The following is a 23,524-nucleotide window of genomic DNA, read 5'->3' on the forward strand; positions in this document are numbered from 1 at the left end:
GGCGCTCGGGCTTCGGCTCGCGCGTGGCGGCGCTCGCGCAGGAGGGCGTGGGCGGGCGGCGCCGGGGGCGCGCAGGAAGCTAGCGCGCGTCCCCGAGCACGGGAAGGAGGGGCTGGTGACAGTGCGGAGCTCCTGCCAGCGTCCGCGCCTCGGGAGCGGCCGGACGGAAGAGAAGGTTCGCCAGACGCCGGTCGGCTGCCCGACCTTTGGGACTCAAAGCCGAGCTGAACGGCCGCGGCTTCTGGTTGGTCGGGGAGGCGCTGCGGCCACCTCAGGAAGATGTTTAACGTGGAGTCCGTGGAGCGGGTGGAGCTGTGCGAGAGCCTGCTCACTTGGGTACGTGCTGGGGCCAGCGGGCCGGTGGGAAAACTCCGCAACCTTTCCCTCCCGGACACCGGTGCTCGTCCCGAGGGGCGAGCGCCCGGGGCGACCTGCCGTCACATCCGGGGCTTGGAACGGGCGGAGCTGAGGAGCCGGTGCGGGCCGCATCTACAGCCGCGGCCGGGTCAGGGTCAGCAGGGAGCGGCCAGGCTCGGGCAAGCTGGGCCCAGGGTCCAGGAGGAACTTGTCCGGCCCGAGCTGTTGGCTGCTGTCCGAGAGGAAACCTGCCCGGTGGGGGCTAATGATGGGGTGCGGGCGACACTGTAATTAGGACTGTTTGCCGTGCTGAGACGCTGGCGCTTCGCTCTCGAGCTCCCAGTGATCCAAAGCGTCGGTTCTGCCTGGGCGCCCGGTAGAGGCACTCGGGACCCCTGGTTATGATGCTGCTCGCCTTTGTTGTAGCGTTCAGCCAGGATAGAGCGCAGCCCCTTGGGGATGAAGCCCTGCCCATTGGAAAATAGTACATTAGAGGGTGGGTAGACCGAACATGAAGAATCACCCAGAGGCAGAACATTTGAAATGCGAGATGCATTTTTGACTGTTAGAAAGTAAACGATGTGATGCTACTTATAAAAGGAATCCAGGATAAACAATCTTAAGCCGGGGGAGGGGATTTAGGGATTCGTAATGGGACTGAAACACATTTTTTAAAAGCAACGTGAGATTCTAATTTGGAATTGATAAGGGTTAAGGTTATCGAATCTTAAAGTAAATACTTTGGATTTTAATGTCAATAGTCAGTCATGGCTTAAGCGGCCCTTTTCAGTAGCAGGGCGATTAACCCGTGTTTGTTTCTGTTTTGCGTAAGCTGGTTGGAAGTGGGTACAGCCATATGCAGAGCCATGGGATAAACCAAGTATCCCACTGAGAACATTCGTGTTACTTATGGCTAAAACAGATTAACTGTCCTTTTTAGAAGAACACAGATCTATTGACAGAGGTTACTATGGCGAGTGTTAATTTTGTTTGCTTATTGGGGGACTGGTGGTGATTGGCCCTCCTGCGTTCTAAGTGAAGGCTCTAGTACTGCTCTTCACCTCCGCATTTATTCATTTTAAAGGCAAAGTGCAAATATCGAAAGAAATTCTATTGAACAGTGTCTTGGGTTAGAGGGTCCGATTTCTGGAAGTCAGCTGTCCCGTTTTGTGCAGGGACACTGCTGAGGAGTTTGGGAACTGTTTACTTAGCTTGGTTGTCATAAATGTAATTAAGGTAGAGCCTAAAGATGTGGGTGCGTTTGAGGTAGGATCTTGCTGTGTAACCCGTTTTGGCCTCGAACTATATGATCTTGAATTTGCAGCAATCTTCCTGCCTCAGCTTACTGAGTACTAGGATTATAAGCCTGCATCACTATACCCAGGTTGAAGTTTTTTATAGTCTGGGTATGTCATGAATCCAGTTTTGTCCTTTGAAACATAGACTATACAATGCAGAGTTCTACGATTTGGTTTGGTGTTAGAGCATTCTTGCAATTTCAGGATGTTTTAAATAGTGCATAGTTAACATGCTCTAAGTTCTAACTTCAAACAGAAAGCTAAGCGTCACTGCTGTGCTCCAGGTAGAGGATGGTGATAGGTTGTACACTCACCTAAGCCTCAGCCAACTTTCAGGTTACTATTTAAACCAGGAAGACTCAAAAAGATGGAAAGTGTTTAGGTTTGGTTTGGTTTGGTTTGGTTTGGTTTGGTGTAAGACAGGGTTTCATTTTGTAGCCCTGGCTGTCCTAGAACTTGCACTGTAGACCAGGCTGTCCTCAAACTCATAAAGATCTGCCTACCTCTGCCTCCTGAGTGCTGGGATTAAAGGCCTGTGCCACCACCTCCTAGCATGAAAAAGATGGAAAATGTTTTATACGCAGTCAGTATATAATTTACACCATACCTCCTTTTCCTACCCCCTGAACCTGAAGCTATATTCATGTGTGTGGTTGTGATGTGTGAATATAGGCACAATTGCCACCACATGTATATGGAGGTCAGGAGTCAACTTTTGGAGTCGGTCCCCTTCCATGTTTTTCCAAGCAACAAACTCAGGTTGCAAGTCAGCAGACTGCTGTCGTAGGCACCCTCACCCACTGAACCATTTCAGTAGCCTTTGCTTGTTTTTACCAATAATAACTTTATGCTTTAAATTTTTAGTATTTCTGTGTGTGGAGTGTGCACACAGATGTATCATATCCCTTTCGTGGAAGGCATTGAATAATTTAGAGGAGTCACTTCTTATTATTTGGGTTTGATCAGATTTACTCCTCCCCCCAGCTCTGTATTGCACCACCACTTGTCCCTCCCAATCTCATATACTGTTTTTTTTAACCTATTGAATCCATTTAGTGTTATATATGTGGGTATAGGACCATCTACTGGAGCGTGGACAACCTAGGCTCTGCACCCTGAGGAAACAGACTGACCCTTCCTCCTCCAGCAGCTATGCACTGCCAGTAGCTTCTCAGAAGCATGACCAATTCTCATTCATTTAGAATTTTGGCCAACTTGATCTTGTGCATACAGCCACAGCATAGCCATTGTAGAGTCTTAAGTGTGCCATCCCTGTCATATCCAGAAAACACTTTTATTTCCAGCAGTTCTCCACAAATTCTGATCTAGAGTCTTTTTGCCCCTCCCCCCGCAGTGATCTCTTGAGTCTTAGGAGAGGGACTGTGACACAGATGTGTCATTTAGGGTTAAACACTCAAGTTTCTGTTCTCTGCACTCTGATTAGTTGTGAGTCTCCACATTAATTACCCCCTACTACAGAAGGAAGCTTCTCCGATGTGGGTTAAGAGCTGCACTATTCAGTGGGTATAAAGATAAGTGTTTAGAAGGCAGATACTATGTCCATTTGGCAAAATAATAGTAAGTTGTCTCCTAGAGTCTGTGACCTACACAACCACGTGTTCTTGTCCCAGTTAAGAACACAAAGCATGAATTCTGGTTTGTGGAGTGACCCTGTGTCCAACCAGTAGGTGATTGCTTACTCCCTTAACACTGATGCCACTGTTGCACCAGTGGGCATATTTTTGCCAGTCTGTTTGTCATTGTAATTTGCAGGGTTCACAATTGGGTAAGACTGTTGATTGTTTTTCTTTCCCAGCAGCCCATATAGCACCATCCAGCACTCTGAAAACTAGCCAGTAGGGAGTAAGCTTCAAGGTCAACACCAGCTTGATTGCCCCCCCCCCCCCCCGACCTGTGGCTCAAGAATGTAGTGTCTCTAGCAATAGGGTCTTACTTCCAAGTTCTGGTGGGTAACCAAGGGCAGTGACAGTAACCTGTATTGTTTTATGGACCCTTGGGATTCCCTGTGACTAGCAGCTTAAAGAGGGGAACCAAATCTGGTACTGCCCAAGCGCAGCTTCTTGAACTCTGCTTGAATCAGGATGAAAAGATTGCACTCTTCCTGGTCTTAGTTAATTTGTTTGTTTTACGGTGCTGAGGATTAAAGCTGGGGCCTTGTGCATGTACTGTACAACTGAGTTATATAATTCCAGTTAGTTACCCAAGAAACCTGAACACAAGAAAGAATCTAGAGGGATTGGAGAGAGAGCTCCACAGTTACTAGCATTTGTTGTGCTGGCAGAGGACCCTGATTTGTTTCCTAGATCCCACACAGTGGTTCACAACCATCCACATTCCTGGATCAGGGGATCGATAACCTCTTCTGACCTCCACAGGCACCAGGCATGCTTGTGCACATACATACATTCAGGCAAAACTGTCGCAGACTTATACTCAGTCTTAAAACATATTTAAAAAGAAAGAATCTAGAATACAGTCAGATAATGACATAGACTAGTGGGAAAGGAACATAGCTGTGGTTCTTCTGTGATACGCCTCAGTCTTTAGATGTCCTTATTTTCATATCACTTGTTTGGGAGCCTATGAAATGCAACTAACATTTAGAATCCCTCCCATTCTGTTTTCCCACCTTTGTCTAACTCCATCCTACCAACAGATTTGATCCTCTAATGGGAGAATAAAGACATTTCTGGTGTACAGAGGTTTAAAGCCCTTGGGGGAAAGTCTGAGTAGATGTTGCTGGCTCCTGCGGTGGTTCTCCTGCATTACCTGGAACCTTTATCAAAGCAGTTTACTAGGCCTTGGGGCCAGAGTTTCTAGGTCTGAGACAGGATCTGAAATTTGCATTTTTGCTACAGTCCCAGGTGATGTGTAGTTAGGAACCTCAAGACAACATTTGAGAACCATTGCGCTAAAGCAGGTTTTTTTTTCTTTCCTGACATCTTTTTTTTTAATATTTATTTATTTATTATGTATACAATATTCTGTCTGTGTGTATGCCTGCAGGCCAGAAGAGGGCACCAGACCTCATTACAGATGGTTGCTAGCCACCATGTGGTTGCTGGGAATTGAACTCAGGACCTTAGGAAGAGCAGGCAATGCTCTTAACCGCTGAGCCATCTCTCCAGCCCCGCTAAAGCAGGTTTTAAGCTCACCACTGTTTGATATTTTGGACTAATTGTTAGGGGCACTGTTGTGTGCATTTTAGAATATTTAATAGCGGCATTGCTGATTATGAAATAACAGTACTTACGTCACTACTCCAGACTCTCTTAGGGAGCAAAAAATTCCCTCCTGGAGAGAAGCACTGCCTAAAATTGCTGATTCCACATTCTCATGCTTTACTCTTCTGATGCGTTTGCGGGAGGAGGGGTGGAATGTGTTCTTGGACCTTCTTGAAATTACAAGAAAGGTTGTGGCCCTTCAGATAGAATTTATGCTTTAACACAGTTCAGTGCAGTTATCTTTCAGTTTTACTGTATTACTATCCTGAAATGTCGCAACTCAGGCCTGATAAGTTGAGATCTCTGTCAGTTCTAAAAGCAGAGGGGAACATTCTCAAGCTCTCCTAAATACCTATGTACCTGAAGGGCTAAAACAGAAAACAATTATTTAGAAGCTCCATCTTAAAAATCAAAGTGAAAATTAGCTCTGAGTCCTGGGGTGGGTACACATAGTCTGTCAAATTACTCTTTCTTTAGAATTCCTTCCTTTGGACTGAGCATGTCGCCCAGTTTGTGGAGTACTTGCACAAAGCTTGGGTTAGCCGTGTGTAATCAGAGATGGCGGTGGTGCAAGCCCTTAATCTCAGCAGTCCACTTCTAATTCTCACAGTCAGGAAGCAGAGGCAGGAGGATTGGAGAGTTTAAGGTCATCGTTGTCTTCAATAGTGAGTTCCAGGCCAGCCTCAGATACATGAAACTCTGTCTCAAATAAATAAAAAAATAAAAATTAAAAAGGAAAGAAACCTATTTGCTTTATTGAATTGTTTCTTCTGATTGACCAGGAGTGATTTTGTAACCCCGAGTAGGAATGTTAACTCAGTACTAGAACACTTTCCTTGCATGGACAAGACTCTGAGTTCCATTCCCAGCCTGGGGTAGGATGGATAAGAGCTTACATTCCTTAACCTTGGTAGTACTTTAGAGGGTTCCAGATGCTAAAACTAGTGCCCAGGTACATAAGGATTATTTGATGCATTTGTTAAAATAGATTAATAGTGATTAACTTCTTTGCACAGAGCTGTAATCTCAGCTACTCAGGAGGCTGAGGCAGGAGGATTACAAATTGACAGTTTGTAGAAACTACAGAGTTAGTTCAAAGCTATTAGCAAGATTCTGTTTCAGACATTTAAAAGAGGGTAGGAGAGATGGTTCAGCAGTTAGGAGCGCTGACTGTTCTTCCGGAGGACCTAGGTTCAATTTCTAGCACCTACATGGCGGTTTACAGTTGTCTGTAATTCCAGTTCTAGGAGATATGATGGCCTCTGAGGGCACTGCATGCACACAGTACACATACAAGTGTGCAGAAACACTCCTAGAGAGAGGTGGGGGTAGAGAAGGAAAGAGAGTGGAGAAAGAAATAAGAAAAGAAAGAAATCTCAGTTTAAAAAGATGTAGAGATATAGCTCAGTAGTAGACCTATACCTAGCATTTGTAAGGTCTGGGTTCAATCCTCCAGCAATATTTGTGTGCACATGCTCTCTCTCTCTCTCTCTCTCTCTCTCTCTCTCTCTCTCTCTCTCTCTCTCACACACACACACACACACACACACACACACACACAGTGGGGGAATGACAGAAAAATAGAGAAGAAATTCTAGCTTTCTAAATACAACATACAGGATTCATTTGGTGGAGCTAAGAAATGTGTTTCCAAAATGAAAACTTCCCAGGTGTGTAGCACGGATTCTAGTTGATTTTAATAATAAAACACAGAGTAAAATAGAGAGAAGATCAGAGAAGCAGAAAGGCCAGCGCTAGAGAGTTCTTTTACCTCTACCAGTGCTCAGACCAAAGGTGCCTCAGACTGCATCTCCAGACTCCATCTTTCTCCAACAAACCTCAGACTGCACTAGCTCTCGTCTCCTCCTGCCCCCCCCCCTTATATTTTCTCTCTCTGCCCAGCCATATCACTCCTGTCTCCACTTCCTCCTTAGTGCTAGGATTAAAAGCATGGGATTCCCAAGTGCTGGGATCACCTTTGTGTGAACTCTGTTTTTCTTAGCTTTTGTAGCCCAGGGTGGCCTCAAACTAACAGATCCCTCTGTCTCCCAAGTCCTGGGATTAAATGTATGTGTACCCACTGTCTGACTCTAGTGGCTTAGCTCTGCACTCTGATCATCAGGCAAGCTTTATTTGTTAAAACATAAAATATTACTACACAGATGACTATCATGTACACCTAGACTTGGAAACTGCTAATATAAATACCCCCCTGTAACATGAGGGCCTCCTTGTTGCCCTGGCCGCCTGGCTAGCTTAGCCCTGAAATAATCACACAGAAACTGTATTCGTTAAAACACTGCTTGACCCATTTGCTCAGGCTTCTTGTTAACTCTTATAACTTATACTAACCCATTATTCTTATCTATGTTAGCCACATAGCTCAGTACCTTTTTCAGCAGGGCAGGTCACATACTGCTTCTTTGGTGTCTGGACAGGACTGCGGAGGAATGAGCTTCCTGCTTCCCAGAATACTCCTATTCTCCTTGCCCTGCCTCTACTTCCTGGCTGGTTGTCCTGCCTGGCTACTGACCAATCAGCTTTTATTTAGAACATAATTGACAGAATCCAGAATTGTCTCACACCACCCCCCAATCTTTTTATGGAAAAAAACTGATATTAAAAGAGATTAGGTAAAATATCCCAGGTTATATGATAAATTAGTAGTAAAATTAAGGATTAGAATTGATTCATGACATCCCAAGCAGTGTTCACTGAACTTAATCAGTAAGCCCCTTATTTTGAGATGTACCAAGCGATTAAGATGTGATATGTGATTGTCACTGTTTCATCTTTTTTTCCATGTATAAACCTACAAAAAGAGATACTTTTTAAATGGACCACTAATTTAGCACCTAGAAAATTAAAATGGGTACTATTTTTTTTAATGTACCAGTGTGGAGTCAGCTGCAGGTGGAATAAAGTTTAAAATCAGACCTGAGATGTTACTTGTTTCATTTGTGCCTGTCATTCATTTTCTGGTCCTCATCCTCTCCCATGGAGTCTCACTATATTTCAGGGCTGGCATTGAACTTAGAATCAATCCTCTTGCATCACCCTCCTCAGTAACTGGAACTAAAAGTGTATGCTACCATGCTTGGCTTATTTGCTAACTTTTTTAAAATCCAAACTCTGTATGTATTTAAGTTAGGACCTTCTTATCTCCCAAAATTTTGTCTGACTAAAAACTGCTTCCTATAAGTAGTGACAACTTCCTCAGCTTCTGCTGCCATAACCATCTTTATCTGAGCAACTCCTGCCCTATATAAAATATGAAGTTATTACTGCACTGTTAATAATTCTCTCAGCACTTGGGAGTAGAGGCAGGAGAATCAGGAGCTCAAGGTCACCATGACCTCTGATACATAATGGGTTGAAGGGTAGCCTGGGCTACAGGAGACCCTCAGGTTATGGACGGCATGGTGCAGAGAGGCAGATGGATGTGCCCAGCTTTAGTTGCAGTTACTCTTCATGGCTTATTTAGCAATGTGTATTTTTAAAAATTTAGAAATGAATATCCATTTAACCTGGCGTTTTTTTTTTTTTTTTCCTAACCCAATAAATAAAAAGAAGGGTATTCACCTGGGTGTTATCTCAGTTTTTCTGTTGTTGCTATCTGGCTTAACCTCGTCAGTGTTACAGACTGCCGCAGCAGGCTTTCCTGCCTCTTTCCCTCCAGCATTTCCTTCATATTGTGTCAGTTTGGTTTGTACAGTTTGGATCTCACTTTCTTGCTTCAAATCATTTTCTTACAAACTACCATTACTCTTAAGATAATTACAGATGTGGCTTATCGAGTCTTGCCTAATGATCCTTCTTTCTTTAGTTCTTCACGTGTTTTATATTCCTTTCTGTTCCTTTCTTCCCATAATTTCCACCTATCTATACCAGGCTTCTTTTCATTCCTACAACATATCTTCTCAATTGAAATCGGTGTCCACACATCCCACAATATTTCCACCAAATTAAAAGATCTGTATCAGGATGTCCTTCATGTGTTTATCCTCATTGACTTACTTCCTTTTAAACCCAGGTTGGACTGCCAGTTTGTCAGTTGGCTGATAACTGTTGGCTGTATTTCTTTTATGGTCTCAGATGGCCTTGATCCCCTGAATTTCTGCCTCTACTTTCCAAGTCCTAGAATTATAGGTGTGTGGCCTTAGGCCCTTTTTGGGTTCATTTCTTAAATTTCTCTTAATCAGTACAAAGTTAGTTGTGATTCAGTATATATTTGAAATTGGAATGAATTGAGTATCCAACCTAATGATGATAAATATGAATTCTATATCCATATAAAATATTTTTGCCTTTGAGTCTCAGAAGTCTCAACCTGACTAGGCTTAAAAATAAATTATTCTTTATAATAGGAAATCTCATATTTTTAAGTTCAGTGGTTAAAATTTATCTCAAATACTTAGTTCTTTGAATCCTTCCTCTCTTGTCTTCTGTTGTCCCTTACATAACACTTAAGACTTATATCTGGGTGATGAGATGGCTCAGTCAATAAAGGTGTCTGTTACCAAGCCTCATTCAAGGGTCATGTTGGACCCACCTGGTAGAAGGAGAAAACCAGCTCCCACAAGTTGTCCTCTGATGCCACATGTGTACTGTGACACACCTGCACTCACACATGCACATTGGTCCATACTGTTTGGGCCCTTATTAGGCTTGAGTCAGTCATCACTGTTAGAGGGGCTGAAGTCACCATCATCTTTTTAGACTGTCTGTGAGTAGTGTGATGAGAAGTTGGCCAGTATCTACTACAACTTCTCTTTTGCTTATATGGGAAAAATTATGATTATTAAAATTTTTATCTCATTATGAAATAATCATACACACATGTGCATGCACAACACAGACACACACACACACACACAAACACAAACCCTAAGAAATCTTAATATAGTTAACCATTGGATCTTTTCTTCCTTCAGATCCAGACCTTTAACGTGGATACACCATGCCAGACCGTGGAAGATTTAACGAATGGGGTGGTGATGTCCCAGGTTCTTCAAAAGATGTAAGAATAAATTGCTTGTCTTTTTTTATGGTCTTACATATAAACCTTTCTTGAATTGAAAAGGATTTAAAAAGTTAAAGTATGAGATTTGGTTTTCTTTCTGTCTGTCTGTCTGTCTTTTGGTTTTCTATCATTGACAGATATCTAAGATGATCTATTCATATGAAAGGTTTATTTTTGGTTTATAGTTTTGGATATTTCAGCCCTTGATCATTGTCCCATTGCTCTTGGGCCTCTGGCAAAGCAGTACCATGTTGCAAGCATTGGTAGGAGAATCAGCTTTCCTCACAGAAGTCAAGAAGCAAATCAGGCTGGAGCGATGGCTTAGTGCTTAGGACTCAGCTTTGGTTCCCAACTCCCACGTGGTGACTCACAGCCATTGGTAACTCCAGGTCCCGGGGATCTAGTGCCCCTTCTGGCCTCCAGGCACCAGGCATGCATATAGTATACATACATAAATTCAAACAAAATGTATGATGATAAAGTACATTTTAAAAGAAGAAGAAGCAAGACAGGATGTTGTAGAGGCCCTATGAAGTTCCTTCAAGGGTGAGCCTTCAGTAATCTAGCTTCCTCTTACAGAGGCCTTACTCCATAAAGGATCCACCATCTTAACAGTTACAAGTCACAAACCACCATGCACCTTTGGGGATCATTTCAGATCTGAACTATAACAAAAAGTTTATATAAACTTGAGTTGCATGTGGAATGACAACTGTAAGCAGCAATGAGAATTTTGATGGCATGTACTTAGGTATAGATTGGCAGCAAGTTTACTTAGGGCAGTGGTTGTTATTCTAATTGAGGTTGATAACCAGATTTAGCCATTATAGGACAACTTGAGAATGCTGTCTCTGGTAGAATACCACTCTAATCTTAGCACTGAGCTCTTCCCTGACCAACAGTGTGATTGATATAGCCATTGTCATACATGCTCTGTTCCCTATACTTTCTGTATTATTATTCTCTGAACTATGTAGTACCTTATGTGTATTTGATTATGACCTCCTCTGTCCTGGAAACACACTATCTACATTTGTTAAAATCTATGAAGAGTCAGGAAGCTTATTTTCTTTCTTGCATCTTAGCAACTAAGATACATAATTTTTTATTGAATCGTATGAAATTTACCATTCTTTACAGTTTCTTTTTGTTTGTTTATTTTATTTTGCTTTTTGAGACAAGATTTCTCTGTGTAGCCCTGGCTATCCTGGAACTCGCTCTGTAGACCGGGCTGGCCTTGAACTCAGAGATCTGTCTGCCTCTCTTTCCTGAGTGCTGGAATTAAAGGTATGAACCATCACTTCCTGGCTCATTCTTATTAGTTTCAAAGAATCAGATATCTTTCTCAGATTCAATCTGTTATTGTGGGTGCTTGTGACTGAACGAATGAAATGTTTATTTGAGGTATGTGCAACTTTTATCTGGTTCTTTTTAGCTGCTTACTTTGAAAGCATAATGATATAAAAATCACTATCAACTTTTGATCTAGGATTTTTTTTTTTTCTTAAGACAAGGTTTTGCTATCTGCCTTGTTTCTGCTTCCTGAATGCTAGGAATAAAGATATGCCCATCATGCCTGGTCCAGGGATTTTTTTTTATATTTAGAATATTATGTGTGAATTGGGTTTGGCATAATTTTTAGATGGTTTTATACTTTGAAGCCCTGAGTACTTGTCAGTTTTTAACAAAAGATTTATGTATGACTATGTGGGATTTTTCTCTAGTTCTGTTGAAACTCAGTATCATCTTTAAATAAATGCTTGCTATTTCTACCTTCCTGTAATTAAAATGATTTGTACATGTGAGAAGTAGCTAAAATGTTTCCGAAAACCTTTGTGTGCTTAGAATGGGTACATATGTTTGAAAAATACAGTTTTTACTTTCTTCCATAGTTTAGCATGTATACATCTTTTTTCATGCCATAGACAACACTTTTTTTTTCTTTTCTTTTTTTAATGGAACTCAGAATGGTTCGTTTGAAACCTGGACAGCTCTGCTTCTAGTTCTTAAAAAATATAGCAGTAAGAATTAGAATTGAGCCTGCGATGGTGGCACACACCTTTAATCCCAGCACTCGGGAGGCAGAGACATGCGGATCTCCGTGAGTTCTAGGCCAGCATAGTCTATAAGAGCTAGTTCCAGGACAGGCTCCAGTGGTACAGAGAAACCCTGTCTCAAAAAACACAAAACAAAACAAAAATTAGAATTTGATGGTTTCTTCTGTGAAATGTGTGATTTGTTTACTCATTTGTTTTGTTTGAAACAGGATATCTTTTTTTTACATAGCCCCAGCAGTCCTGGAATTTGATATACAGGTCAGGCTGGCCTTGAACTCCAGAGATCTGCCAGCCTCTCCTTCCTGAGTGCTGGAATTAAAAACCGTGCCACCACACCTGGCAAAACCTGTGGTTCTTGATGTGCCTACATGCAAATGCTTAGTTAATACTTTGCCCTGATCTGAATTTAAATTCCTTTTGCCTTCTGTTTATATTTTATTTTCATTGCGCATATTCCTTGTGTGTGGTGCACTGTTACGTACACACTGAATGTGTCCCTGCCCTCGTGCCTTTTGTCCTGTTCTCACTGCTGCCCCCCATTATTCCATAGACAGTTTTACTTGTACTTTCATGCACCGTGTACATGATTTTAGTATGTGTCAATGTCCAAAGAAAAGAAATATATTTATTTGTCTTTCTGATGTTGACTTAATTAATTTTCTCTAGTTATATCCATTTGCTATAAAGGATATGACTCCATTATCGTTATGCTGAAAAACAATTCCATTGTGTAAATACACCACACTTTCTTTTTTTTAGATATTGCAAGTGTAATTTTTTCTTTTATTTTTTAAGTCATAATATAATTACATCCATTTCTCTTTCAAATCCTACCTCCAGACCTTCCCATAAATGACTCCTTGTTCTTTTTCAAATAAATAGCCTTTTTCATTAATGTTGTTACACTCACACACAGAGATACACACATATACACACACATCTATATTCATCTTGCTCGGTCTGTATAATAGTACTTGTGTATATGTTTTCAGGACTGTCCACTTGTGATTGGATAACCATTTTATGTATAGCACATTTTCTTTACCAAGGTTGGCTCTATAACTTAGCTATTTTGAGTAGTGTTGTAATAAGCATTGACGTAAAATTATCTCTGTGATGTATTGATATGAGTTCTTTGGGTAAATCCCTAGGGTACTATGTCTGGGTCATATGGGAGATCTATTTTTAGGTTTTTGAGAAACCTGTGTGCTGATTTTAATAGTGACTATACTAGTTTATCCACCCGCAATGTGTAAAGGTTCCCTTTTGTCCATATCTTTGCCAGCATTTGTTATTTTTTTTTTATTTAAGGTTTATTTTCTTTATGCGCACGTGTGGGGGTGGTGGTGGATACAGATACCTAGAAGCAGGCTTAAGGTCCTTTGAAGCTGGAGTAATAGGTTTAACTCCACATCTGCCTGATAGGGATGCTGGAATGCAAACTCTGATAAAGCAGTAAGCATTCTGAACTGCTGAATCATATCACCAGCTCAGTTTGCTTTTTAAATTTTTTTCAACAAAATTTTATCTTAATTAAAATTACAAAGTCTGCTAGATTTTTTTTTTCTTTTGGTTTTTCGAGACAGGGTTTCTCTGTGGCTTTGGAGCCTGTCCTGGACCTAGCTCTTGTAGACCAGGCTGGTCTCGAACTCACAGAGATCCGCCTGCCTCTGCCTCCCGAGTGCTGGGATTAAAGGCGTGCGCCACCACCGCCCGGCTCTGCTAGATTTTTTAATAAATTCATTTTTCCTCATGAGAATTAAGATACTTCTATGACATTAATAAATTAACAACTGTATACTTTACCTTTTTAATAATTCATTTTGTGCGTGTGTATGTGTATGTGTATGTGTACATATGCAGTATGTCACATATATAGCATAGTGCACATGTAGAGGTCAGAGGGCAGCTTTGGGGAGTCTGTTCTCGCCTATCTTGGGGTCTGGAGATTGAACTCTGGTTGTCAGACTACTATAGCAAACACTTTACTCAGCCTGCTCATTGACCCTCATACATTTTTTACTTTTAAAGTGTTAAAAAAAATCAGATAACTGTTTTAAGTAAAATTCAGCCTTTATAAAACAAGAAGAAACTACTTCCAGTGTAACCACTTGAGTGTGTTAAATGATCATACCTAAAATGCAACTGTTGAACTTGGTGTTTACATTGGCTTGTTTAAAGACAAACCAGAAAGTCTGACCTGCCTTCAGCTCTCATATGTTAGTAACATGCAGTGCTTTCTTTGGCACACCACACGCCCACATCTTCCTTATGAACGCCTTGACTGCTACCCTATGATTGCCAAGGTAGAAGCTGTTTGTTGTTTGACATTCTAAGAACAAGCTTGGCAAGGAGACGTTCCTTCCATTTCGTTGTAATAACTGTTTTCACACTAAATCCAAACACACAGCACTAGACCACAATCTCCAGAATACTTAGCTCTGATTAGCCTACCTAAGGGATTATTTCAAGATCAAAGTAATTTTTCTATTTCTATTAGAATCATGAGTTATTTTACACAGGTTCTAGTAAAGACAGCCTCACAAAAATTTTTAGGCTTCATTTAAAAGTAAACAAAATGAAATATGTCTGTGTTTTCTAGAGTAGGTTTTCTGACTTGTGCTCCTTGAAGGAGTCCTCAAGTCTTGTTAAACCATCTGTTGGAAGGCTTGTTTTACTGGCCAGTGAGTATTTAGTTAGATAATATAGCAAAAATAATTATATAGATGTCTTAATTGCTATGTTTAATTGACACTGGCATACTCTGAGTCATTACTTGTGATCTGCATGTCACCAAAATAGTCAGATCATTCTAACAACTTTATATAGATACATGTAACACAAATTCTAGTTGTTTTTAATAATAAAAACCTGAATCAGATATTAGGGGTGAAAACTCAGAGATCAGAGAAGCAGTGCAGCCAGCCACTAGAGAGACCTTTTACCTCTATCAAATCCTCAGACCAAAAGGGCGATCCTGTCCTCAGACTGCACTGAGCTCCTGTCTCCTCCCACCTTATATTCCTCTCTCCACCCAGCCATACCATGCCTGTCTCCACCTCCCTAGTGCAGGGATTAAAGGTATGGAATCCCAAGTGCTGGGATCACCTTTGTGTGAGCTCTGTTTCTCTTTTAGACTGGATCAAGTTTATGTAGCCCAGGTTTTCCTTAAACTAACCCTGTCTTGAAAAAAAAGTAAAATTAATAAATACCCTTCAACATATACAGTTTCACAGATCTCAAGAAAATCACATGTCAAAAAGTTCTAGAAAGCTGTGGAAAGCAAATACATATTTTCTTTAGGACTTTGTGAAACCACATTATGATGAAGTTGCGAAGTTTTTGGTATCAAATTAATTTTCACATCGGTTTTATCTGCTCTGAAAGCTCACACTATGGACAGAATTTCCCTCAGATCTCCAGCAGAGCTCCATACACACCATTTCCTTCAGCTAATTCAGGCACTATCCCTTTAAGATGTTAGGTGTATGCTGCATGCCATATCATGTGGTGTCTTCACCAAAGAGGGCCACGTGTATCTAGGTATTGCCTCCTATGATCAATACCCTCTTCTCTACATTACTCTCATCCATCCCTTGGCCTTCAGGAACACAGTTATATTCACAATTCTAAAGCTAATAGAGTCTTTGGATTCTGAAATGATGCAAAGAGCATCAGACTATGAAAGATTAATACTTTACTACCAATAATCATACCTTTCAGGTGATTTAACTGCTACGGCATGGATGGGCTCTGTGTGAGCCTTGTCAGTTTGGTTGCTCACCTTCCTGGACCTGGGGGGAGTTGGGAGGACCGTGGACTTAACATAGTGAAGGGAACCCTGATGACTCTTTGGCCTGGAGAGGGAGGGAGTGGGGGTATGGGTGGAAGGGAGGGAAGGGAAGAAGGAGGAGGAGGAGGGGAGGAGATGGAAATTTTTAATAAAAAACTGAGGAAGAAAAAAATAATAAAAAAATTAAAAAAATATTAAAATTTTTTCAATATCTGAATTGATCTTTATAATAAATTTTTGCTGTTATACTAGAATCCCCTTTGTTTTCTTTGCATTGTCTGTTTTCTAAGAGATTTTAAGTAAAAAGAATGCTTGCAGGAGGGACATGTCTACCCAGTTCTTGGAGAATGCTTGCAGGGGGGACATGTCTACCCAGTTCTTGGAAGTCTACTTCTCTGAGAGCTCACTTCTCTCTGACAGGTGCTATGCTGCTTTCTCCAATGATGTTTGTGTCCTACTTGTGGCCATTTCTCTTTTTAACCACATGTAATAGGATCAAGGATGAAAATAGACTTTGGCTGCAGCTTGCTGGGCTTTTATGAGTCAGTAACAGCCAGTCTTAATTAGAAATTGTAAAGACTTAGAACATATCTATAGTTGTTTCCAGCTTTGTATTGGGAGAAACAGGAAGAGGCTGGTCCACAGAGATAAAATGGTGTAGATGGAAAAAATATAGAAGAAAACAGTCTAGATTGTTATTCCAGTATTTGTGAGGCCCAGTCATCCTTTAAGTACTAATGCACACCTCTTTTTTTTGCATGATCTTATCTAAACTGTTTTCTTTTGGTGTAGAAAACTTTGCCTAGAACAACTAACTTAAACTTAAAAGAATAAAGGAATATCAATGTCCACATTCCAATTAATGAAGTTAGCTCTCTTCTACTTTATATAAGTGGATCAGAGACCCGAGTATAAGAGCTAAAACTACAAAAAGGGAAATTTTTTTTAAAGGAATAAGTCTTTGTGACTTTGGCAGAAATGTCCTAGATAAAAATGTCATAAGTACAAGCTAGATAAATTGAACTTCATCATCAAACTTAAGAACCTTTGTTACATACAATATGCCATCAAGAAAGTGAGAAGAAAGGGCTGGAAAAGTGGCTTAAGGGTTAAGAGCATTCACTGCTCTTGCAGAGTACCTGGGGGGTTCAGTTCCCGGAACCTACATGATGGCTCAAAGCCATCTGAAACCCCAGTTCCAGGGGATTTAATATCTTCTAGCTTCTCAGGGCACCAGGCATCCTCATGGTACACTTACGCAATTGAGACAAATGTTCATATCCATAAAATGCTGGAAGATTTTTGCTGACTGGTAGAGGTTGCAGTCTCCCCTTGGCCTGGCACCTTATCTCAACAACTTGGCAGCATAGGGCTCCCTCCCTCCAGCAGAACTTCCTGCCTCTACCTGCCCTTATCCAGAGACTGTCCCTGGACCTGAAGGACTGACCTTATCTAAACCAGATGCCTGTCTCTACTCCAGATTCCTGACTTATCTTTAGCTTGAACCCTGACAGATCTCTGCTAGAAGGCCCCCTTGGTGCACATATGATAACTAAGACTTGTGCTAGGAGCCTTATGATAGGAGCGTGCCATTTAATGCAAATAACTGTTTCTCCCCAGGCTCCCCAATCCTGGATATTCCTTATACTTTGGAATAAAGTTGAGCTGATTGACTAAATTCTGTCTCCTGGAGGCCTCTCTCTGTTCATACTCATGGCGCTGAGAGGGAAAGAGGACCCCCCCCATAATAAAAAATATATTTAAAAAGAAAATGAAATGGTGACTAGTGGGATGATTCCTTGGTCAGCAGTGCTTGCTGTGCTTGCGGAGGACCAGGGTTCAGTTCCTAAAGCTCATGTTGTGCAGTATAAAACTGTATCCAGCACCTGAGGATCCAGTTCCCTCCTCTGGTCTCCATGGGCACCTGCATGTGCACACATGTGCACGCGTGCATGCCCGCGCGCGCGCACACACACACACACACACACACAATTTTTAAAGTGAAGTCATGAACCATCACAGACAAGCTCTATGTTAAACAGAGTTATGTGACCTGGCAATTCCACCCCAAATGAACCGTGTCCATAGGAAAGCTGGAACATGACTGTTAAGCATCTTTATTGATCATAGCTCCGAGTAAACACAATCCAAATATTTATCTTTTTTTATTTAAAAGAGTGGGTAAACATACTGTAGTAGTCACTTATCAAAGAGATAGTTTGTAAGAAATGCATCTGTATAAACAAAGTAGACCATACCAATATTGTAGCTGACTGTGGACGGACATACTATGTGGTGGTGCTTAGCCGTGTGTGTGTGTGTGTGTGTGTGTGTGTGTGTGTGTGTGTGTGTGTCCGTCCATAAAGAAGTCAAGTCCTGATACATGTTACATTACAGGAAAACCTTAGAATCATACTTGAGAGAAGTCGGACATAAATAATCATATGGTTTACTGCTTTGCTCATTAAAATGTTCAGGGCAAAGAACAAAGAAATTAGTAATTTCCAGAAGTAGAAAAATAAAAAAAATGAGAAAGACAGCTAGTAGATACAAGGTGAATCTTATTTTCTCTTTCTCTTGTGTATGTGGGTCTCTTGCTCCGTAGATGTACAGATCATCATCTAAAGGTTGACATCGGATGTCAGACCTTGATAACTGATGCCTTGGTTTTTGAGACAGGGAGTCTCATAATATTTTATTCTGAAGCTTACCGTTTCAATCAAGGGATCCACCTGTCTCCATCCTCCCGCCACACTAAACCCCTTCCCCCATGGACCCTGCTCCCTAGATGCTTGGGTTAGACACATGCCTCTACTCCTGGCTTTTATGTGGGACCCAGGGATCCAAACGCAGGCCATCACTGCTGTACAACAAACACTTTTACCCACTGAGCCATCTCCATCACTAAGCTTCCTTTTCTGTGATGACACTGAAGCTTTAACATATGGTGATGGTTGTGCAACTCTCAGTATTGCATTCTGAAGTGATTCATGTAATCTAAATGAATAAATAAATTATATGGGAACTGTTTCTTAACTAGTTTTTAAAAGTGGATAAATGGCTGGGTGTTGTGGTGCATGGTTTTAATCCCAGCACTCGAGAGGCAGAGGCAGGTGGATCTCTCTAAGTTAGAGGATAGCCTGGCCTGCATTCAGAGTTTCAGGCCAGCCAAGGCTACAGTGAGATCCTCTTTAAAAAAGAAAAAGCAGATGAATTAGGAGCCTGGAGAGATGACTAAGCAGTTAAGTGTGCTTCCTGCTCTTCCAGAGGACCAACTACAATTCCCAGCACCATATCAGATGGTTCACAGTTGCCTATAACTCTAGCTTGAGGTGATCTACTGCCGTCTTCTTACCTCTTTGTGTACACTCATTCACATACACACACCCATTATCAAATAAGAAAAATAATTTTAAAAAAGATGAATAGACAAGTTAATTTAAATATAAGTTCAAAATGATTTTGATAGATCTCATTTATAACTTTTATATATAATTATTGCCTAAATAAGTACATTTATTATTTTTTTTTCTAATTTTTTTTTTTCGAGACAGGGTTTCCTTGTAGTTTCTAGAGCCTGTCCTGGATCTATCCCTTGTAGACCAGGCTGGCCTAAGTACATTTATTTTTGTGACAAAAATTTTAATCCTAAGTAGCAAGTTGCTTGTTTTAAAATTAACTGAAATAAAATTTATTACTGATTGAATTTCAATTACAGTAAAAAATTGAAATGTAGATTGCTCCCTTCCCCCACTAACATTTCTGTCCCAGTCTTCTGTGTTTTGGTTGAATAGATGCAGTTGTGCTATGGAAAGATCTTGAACTTAACATTTACTAGACCAGGACAGACATTCCATTGTGGTCTTGGACAAATCATTTCTTAGAGCTTCAATCAGAGAAGCTTAAAGTGGTACTCATGCTGAGTTTGAGAAGTTTGGGTAGTTTTTTTGTTTGTTGGTTGGTTGGCTTTTCTTCGAAATACAAGTGTAGGAGGATTTCCAAGGAAAAGTAAGGATGTGTATATTTAGGGTCTGCCCTTGTTTGACTATATTTGCCTATATAAATCCTTGAGATAGCATGTCTTTTTAAAAGGATGTCATTCCTCAACATAAATCCAGCCACAGTGAACCTCATTGAAGAGAAAGTGGGAAGTAGCCTTGAACGCATGGGCACAGGAGATTACCTCATAAATATAACACCAGTAGCACAGACACTGAGAGCAACAGTTAATAAATGGGACCTATTAAAACTGAGATGCTTCTGTAAGAGAAAAGTCATGGTCAACAAGACAAAATGGCAGTCTACAGAATAGGAAAAGATCTTCACCAACCCCACATCAGACAGAGGACTGATTTCCAAAATATATAAAGAACTCAAACTAGACATCAAATTACCAAATAATTCGACCAAAAAATGGGGTACAGATCTAAACAGAGAATTCTCAACAGAAAAATTGCAAATGGCTGAAAGACACTTAAGGAACCGCTCAACATCCTTAGCCATCAGGGAAATGCAGATCAAAACGACACTAGTCAGAATGGCTAAGATCAAAAACACCAAAGATAGTTTATGCTGGAGGGGATGCAGAGTAAGGGGAACACTCCTCCACTGCTGATGGGAGTGTAAACCTAACCTGTATAGCCACTTTAGAAATAAGTGTGGCAGTTTCTTAGAAAATTGGAAATCAATCTACCTCAAGACCCAGCAATACTACTCTTGGGCATATACCAAAGGATGCACACTCATACCACAAGGACATTTGCTCAGCTATGTTCATAGCAGCATTATTCATGATAGTCAGGACCTGGAAACAACCTAGGTGCCCCTCAACTGAAGAATGGATAAAGAAAATGTGGTACATTTACACAGTGAAATACTTCTCAGCGGTGAAAAAAAATGACATCTTGAAATTTGCTTGCAAATGGCTGGAACTAGGGGAAAAAAGCATCCTGAATGAGGTAACCCAGACCCAGATAGACAAACATGGTATGTATTAATAAGTGGATATTAGATGCAAAGCAAAGGATAACCAACCTATAGTCCACAACCCCAGAGAAGCTAGGTAACAAGGAGAACCCTTCTGTTTCTCTTACATAAGCGTACATGGATTCTCCCTGGGAAGGGGAAACAGACAAGATCTCCTGAAAAAAAAAATTGGGAATATGGTGGTGGTGAGAAAGGAGGGTAGGAGAGGGGGAGAAAAGATGGGGAGGGGCAAGGAGAACATGAGGAAACCAGTATGCTCAAGATGAGGAAGGACACAGAAGGAGAGCCAGGAAAGAGATATCTTGATTGAGGGTACCATCAAAGGGCTAATGAGAAACATGGCAGTAGGGTAATTCCCAGAAATCCACAAGGATGACCCAGCTAAGACTAAACAGTGGTGGAGAGGGGACCAAAACTGGCCTGGCCCTGTAATCAGATTGATGACTTCATTAATGTCCACATAGAGCCTTCATCTAGCAACTGATGAAAGCAGATACAGAGCTCCACTGGGCCAAACTGCTAGAGACCAGTCCAAGAGAGGAAAGAGTGATCATATGAGCAAAGGGGTCAAGACCATGATGGTGATACATAGAAACAGCTCACCTGTGCTAGTGGGAGCTCACTGACTCTGGACTGATAGAGGGGGAACCTGCATAGAAACAAACTAGGGCCACTGAATGTGGGGGACAGTTGTGAGGCTTGGGCAGTCTGTGGGGCCACTGGCAGTGGGACCAGGATTTGTCCCGAATGCTTGAACTGGCATCTTGGAGCACATTCTCTTTGGAGGGATTTCTTGTTCAGCCTAGACATGGGGGGGGGGTGGGACCTTGGTCTTGCCTCAAAGTGAAGTGTTAGACTTTGTTGACTCCCCATAAGAAGTCTCACCCTTTCTGAGGATTGGAGGGGAAGAGGGGTGGGGGGAAGATTGGGATGGGAGGAGTGGGAAGGAGCTATGAAAAATGAGAAAAGATTGTATTTAAAACATTCTTAATTTAAAGAAAAAAAGCACATTGGTTTTGACTGGCTTTGGATAGTTTATGCTATTAACAATTCTAGTTCTGTTTACTCAGCTATAACTCACTTTTAGAATATATTAACTATATATTAATAATGTATATTTTAGTTTTTTAAGTATCCATGTTGTAATATATCTTATATACCTAATTTATTACCAAAACTAATCAAACTGATTTTAGAAAATGTGTGTTACATCTGGTCTCATGGATTATTTAATGCTGGCATGTGGCATATACATATATACATATTTTATGGCTCACTTAAATGATGACATGAGATGGGATTGGGTGTTTTGTAAGCATGACAACTACACGATCTTAATCCAGCTTTTCTTTATTTGCAGAGATCCTGCATATTTCGATGATAATTGGCTAAACAGAATCAAAACTGAAGTGGGAGACAATTGGAGGTTAAAGGTATTTCTTTTTTTGTTAACAACTGTTAAATCTTTAAATGTTTGTGTTAGTGTTTACTATTGCTTTCTTAGGTTTTCTATTGCTGTAAAGCGACACCATGACCAGAGCAACTCTTATAAAGGAAAGCATTCAATTGGTGCTGGCTTTCAGCTTCAGAGGTATAGTCCATGTTGGGAAGCAAGACATCATGCAGGTGGACATGGTGCTGGAGAGGTAGCTTCATCTTGATCAACAAGCAACAGGAAGCAACTGTTGCCACTCTAAGCATAGCTTGAGCAAAGGAGACCTCAGTATCCACCACCACAGTGACACATTTCTTCCAACAAGGCTACACCTAGTCCAGCAAAGCCACACCTTCTAATCATGCCACTCCCTGGGTCGTTTCTTTCAAACCACCACATTTATAATACTTGGGTTTTTATCTAATATTTCCAGTAAGATTAGAAGGTTATTTAGGAAGCCTATAGCAAAATAATATGGAATTAAAGATAGTAGTAACTTGACACACTGCCTGCCAGGATATGCTGTACTGTAAGTCCGTAAAGCCTATTAGTGGCTGGACTTTGGGTCAGGGAGCCTGTGTTCACACTGCAGCTCCACCAGTTACTCTGTGACAAGTGCAGGAACCTTTCTACTAATCACTTCCTCAACTGTATATGCCATTGGTTAAAATAATAATGTAACCTTTTGCCATGGGGAAAACCACTGTCTTAAATGACTGTATCAGTTTTAAGGTGTTCCACTTTCAGGTGTTGGAAGTATGACAAATTAACAGCTTAGAAGAGCAAATAGGAAATAAATGATATATTTTCCAAATACATTTTTTTTCAGAAGTGCAAAATGTTTATTTATGATACTGTCTTTTTTTGGCTTTGTTTTGGTTTTTAGATAGTTTGCTGTACAGCCTAAATCTGCCTTGAGGTCACAGTTTCCTGCCTTTACCTCTTGGATTAGCAGGCATATAAACAAGCACACCATGCTTGTTTTATTGTTTTTTAAAAATAAGCAACTTTTCAGTTTATTTCTCTCTTAAATGTTTTTAGGGGCTGGAGAGCTTGCTCAGCAGTTAGTAGCAGAGCACTTGTTACACTTGTTACTCTTGCAAGGACCTAGATTACAGAACCAGCAGTTCACATGTGGCTCAAAGCCATCTGTAACTCCCATTCTGAAGATCCTGTAGCCTTTTCTGACTTTGAAGAACACCAGGCACACACACATGATGCTCATACATATTTACATGTAAGCAGAACACTCATACACATAAAATAAATCTTTTAAAAAATGTTTTAAGCCAGAAAGTTACAACTAAGTATTTCAGCTTCTTTCATTTGT

General features: G+C 40.9%; 1 protein-coding gene across 1 annotated transcript in view; it reads left to right on the top strand.

Moving 5' to 3' along the window:
- Positions 1 to 78: 78 nt before the first annotated feature.
- The window catches only part of Hook3 (hook microtubule tethering protein 3), an 82,549-nt gene continuing 59,103 nt past the window's right edge, over positions 79 to 23,524 (top strand). The window contains exons 1-3 of the mRNA XM_038326036.1: positions 79 to 336; positions 9,835 to 9,920; positions 22,120 to 22,192. Of these exons, the coding sequence (XP_038181964.1) occupies positions 280 to 336; positions 9,835 to 9,920; positions 22,120 to 22,192 (216 nt within the window). The 5' untranslated portion in view covers positions 79 to 279. The remainder of the gene's footprint in view (positions 337 to 9,834; positions 9,921 to 22,119; positions 22,193 to 23,524) is intronic.

Source organism: Arvicola amphibius, chromosome 4 (assembly GCF_903992535.2).
Source record: "Arvicola amphibius chromosome 4, mArvAmp1.2, whole genome shotgun sequence".
In the NCBI taxonomy this organism is placed as follows: Eukaryota; Metazoa; Chordata; class Mammalia; order Rodentia; family Cricetidae; genus Arvicola; species Arvicola amphibius.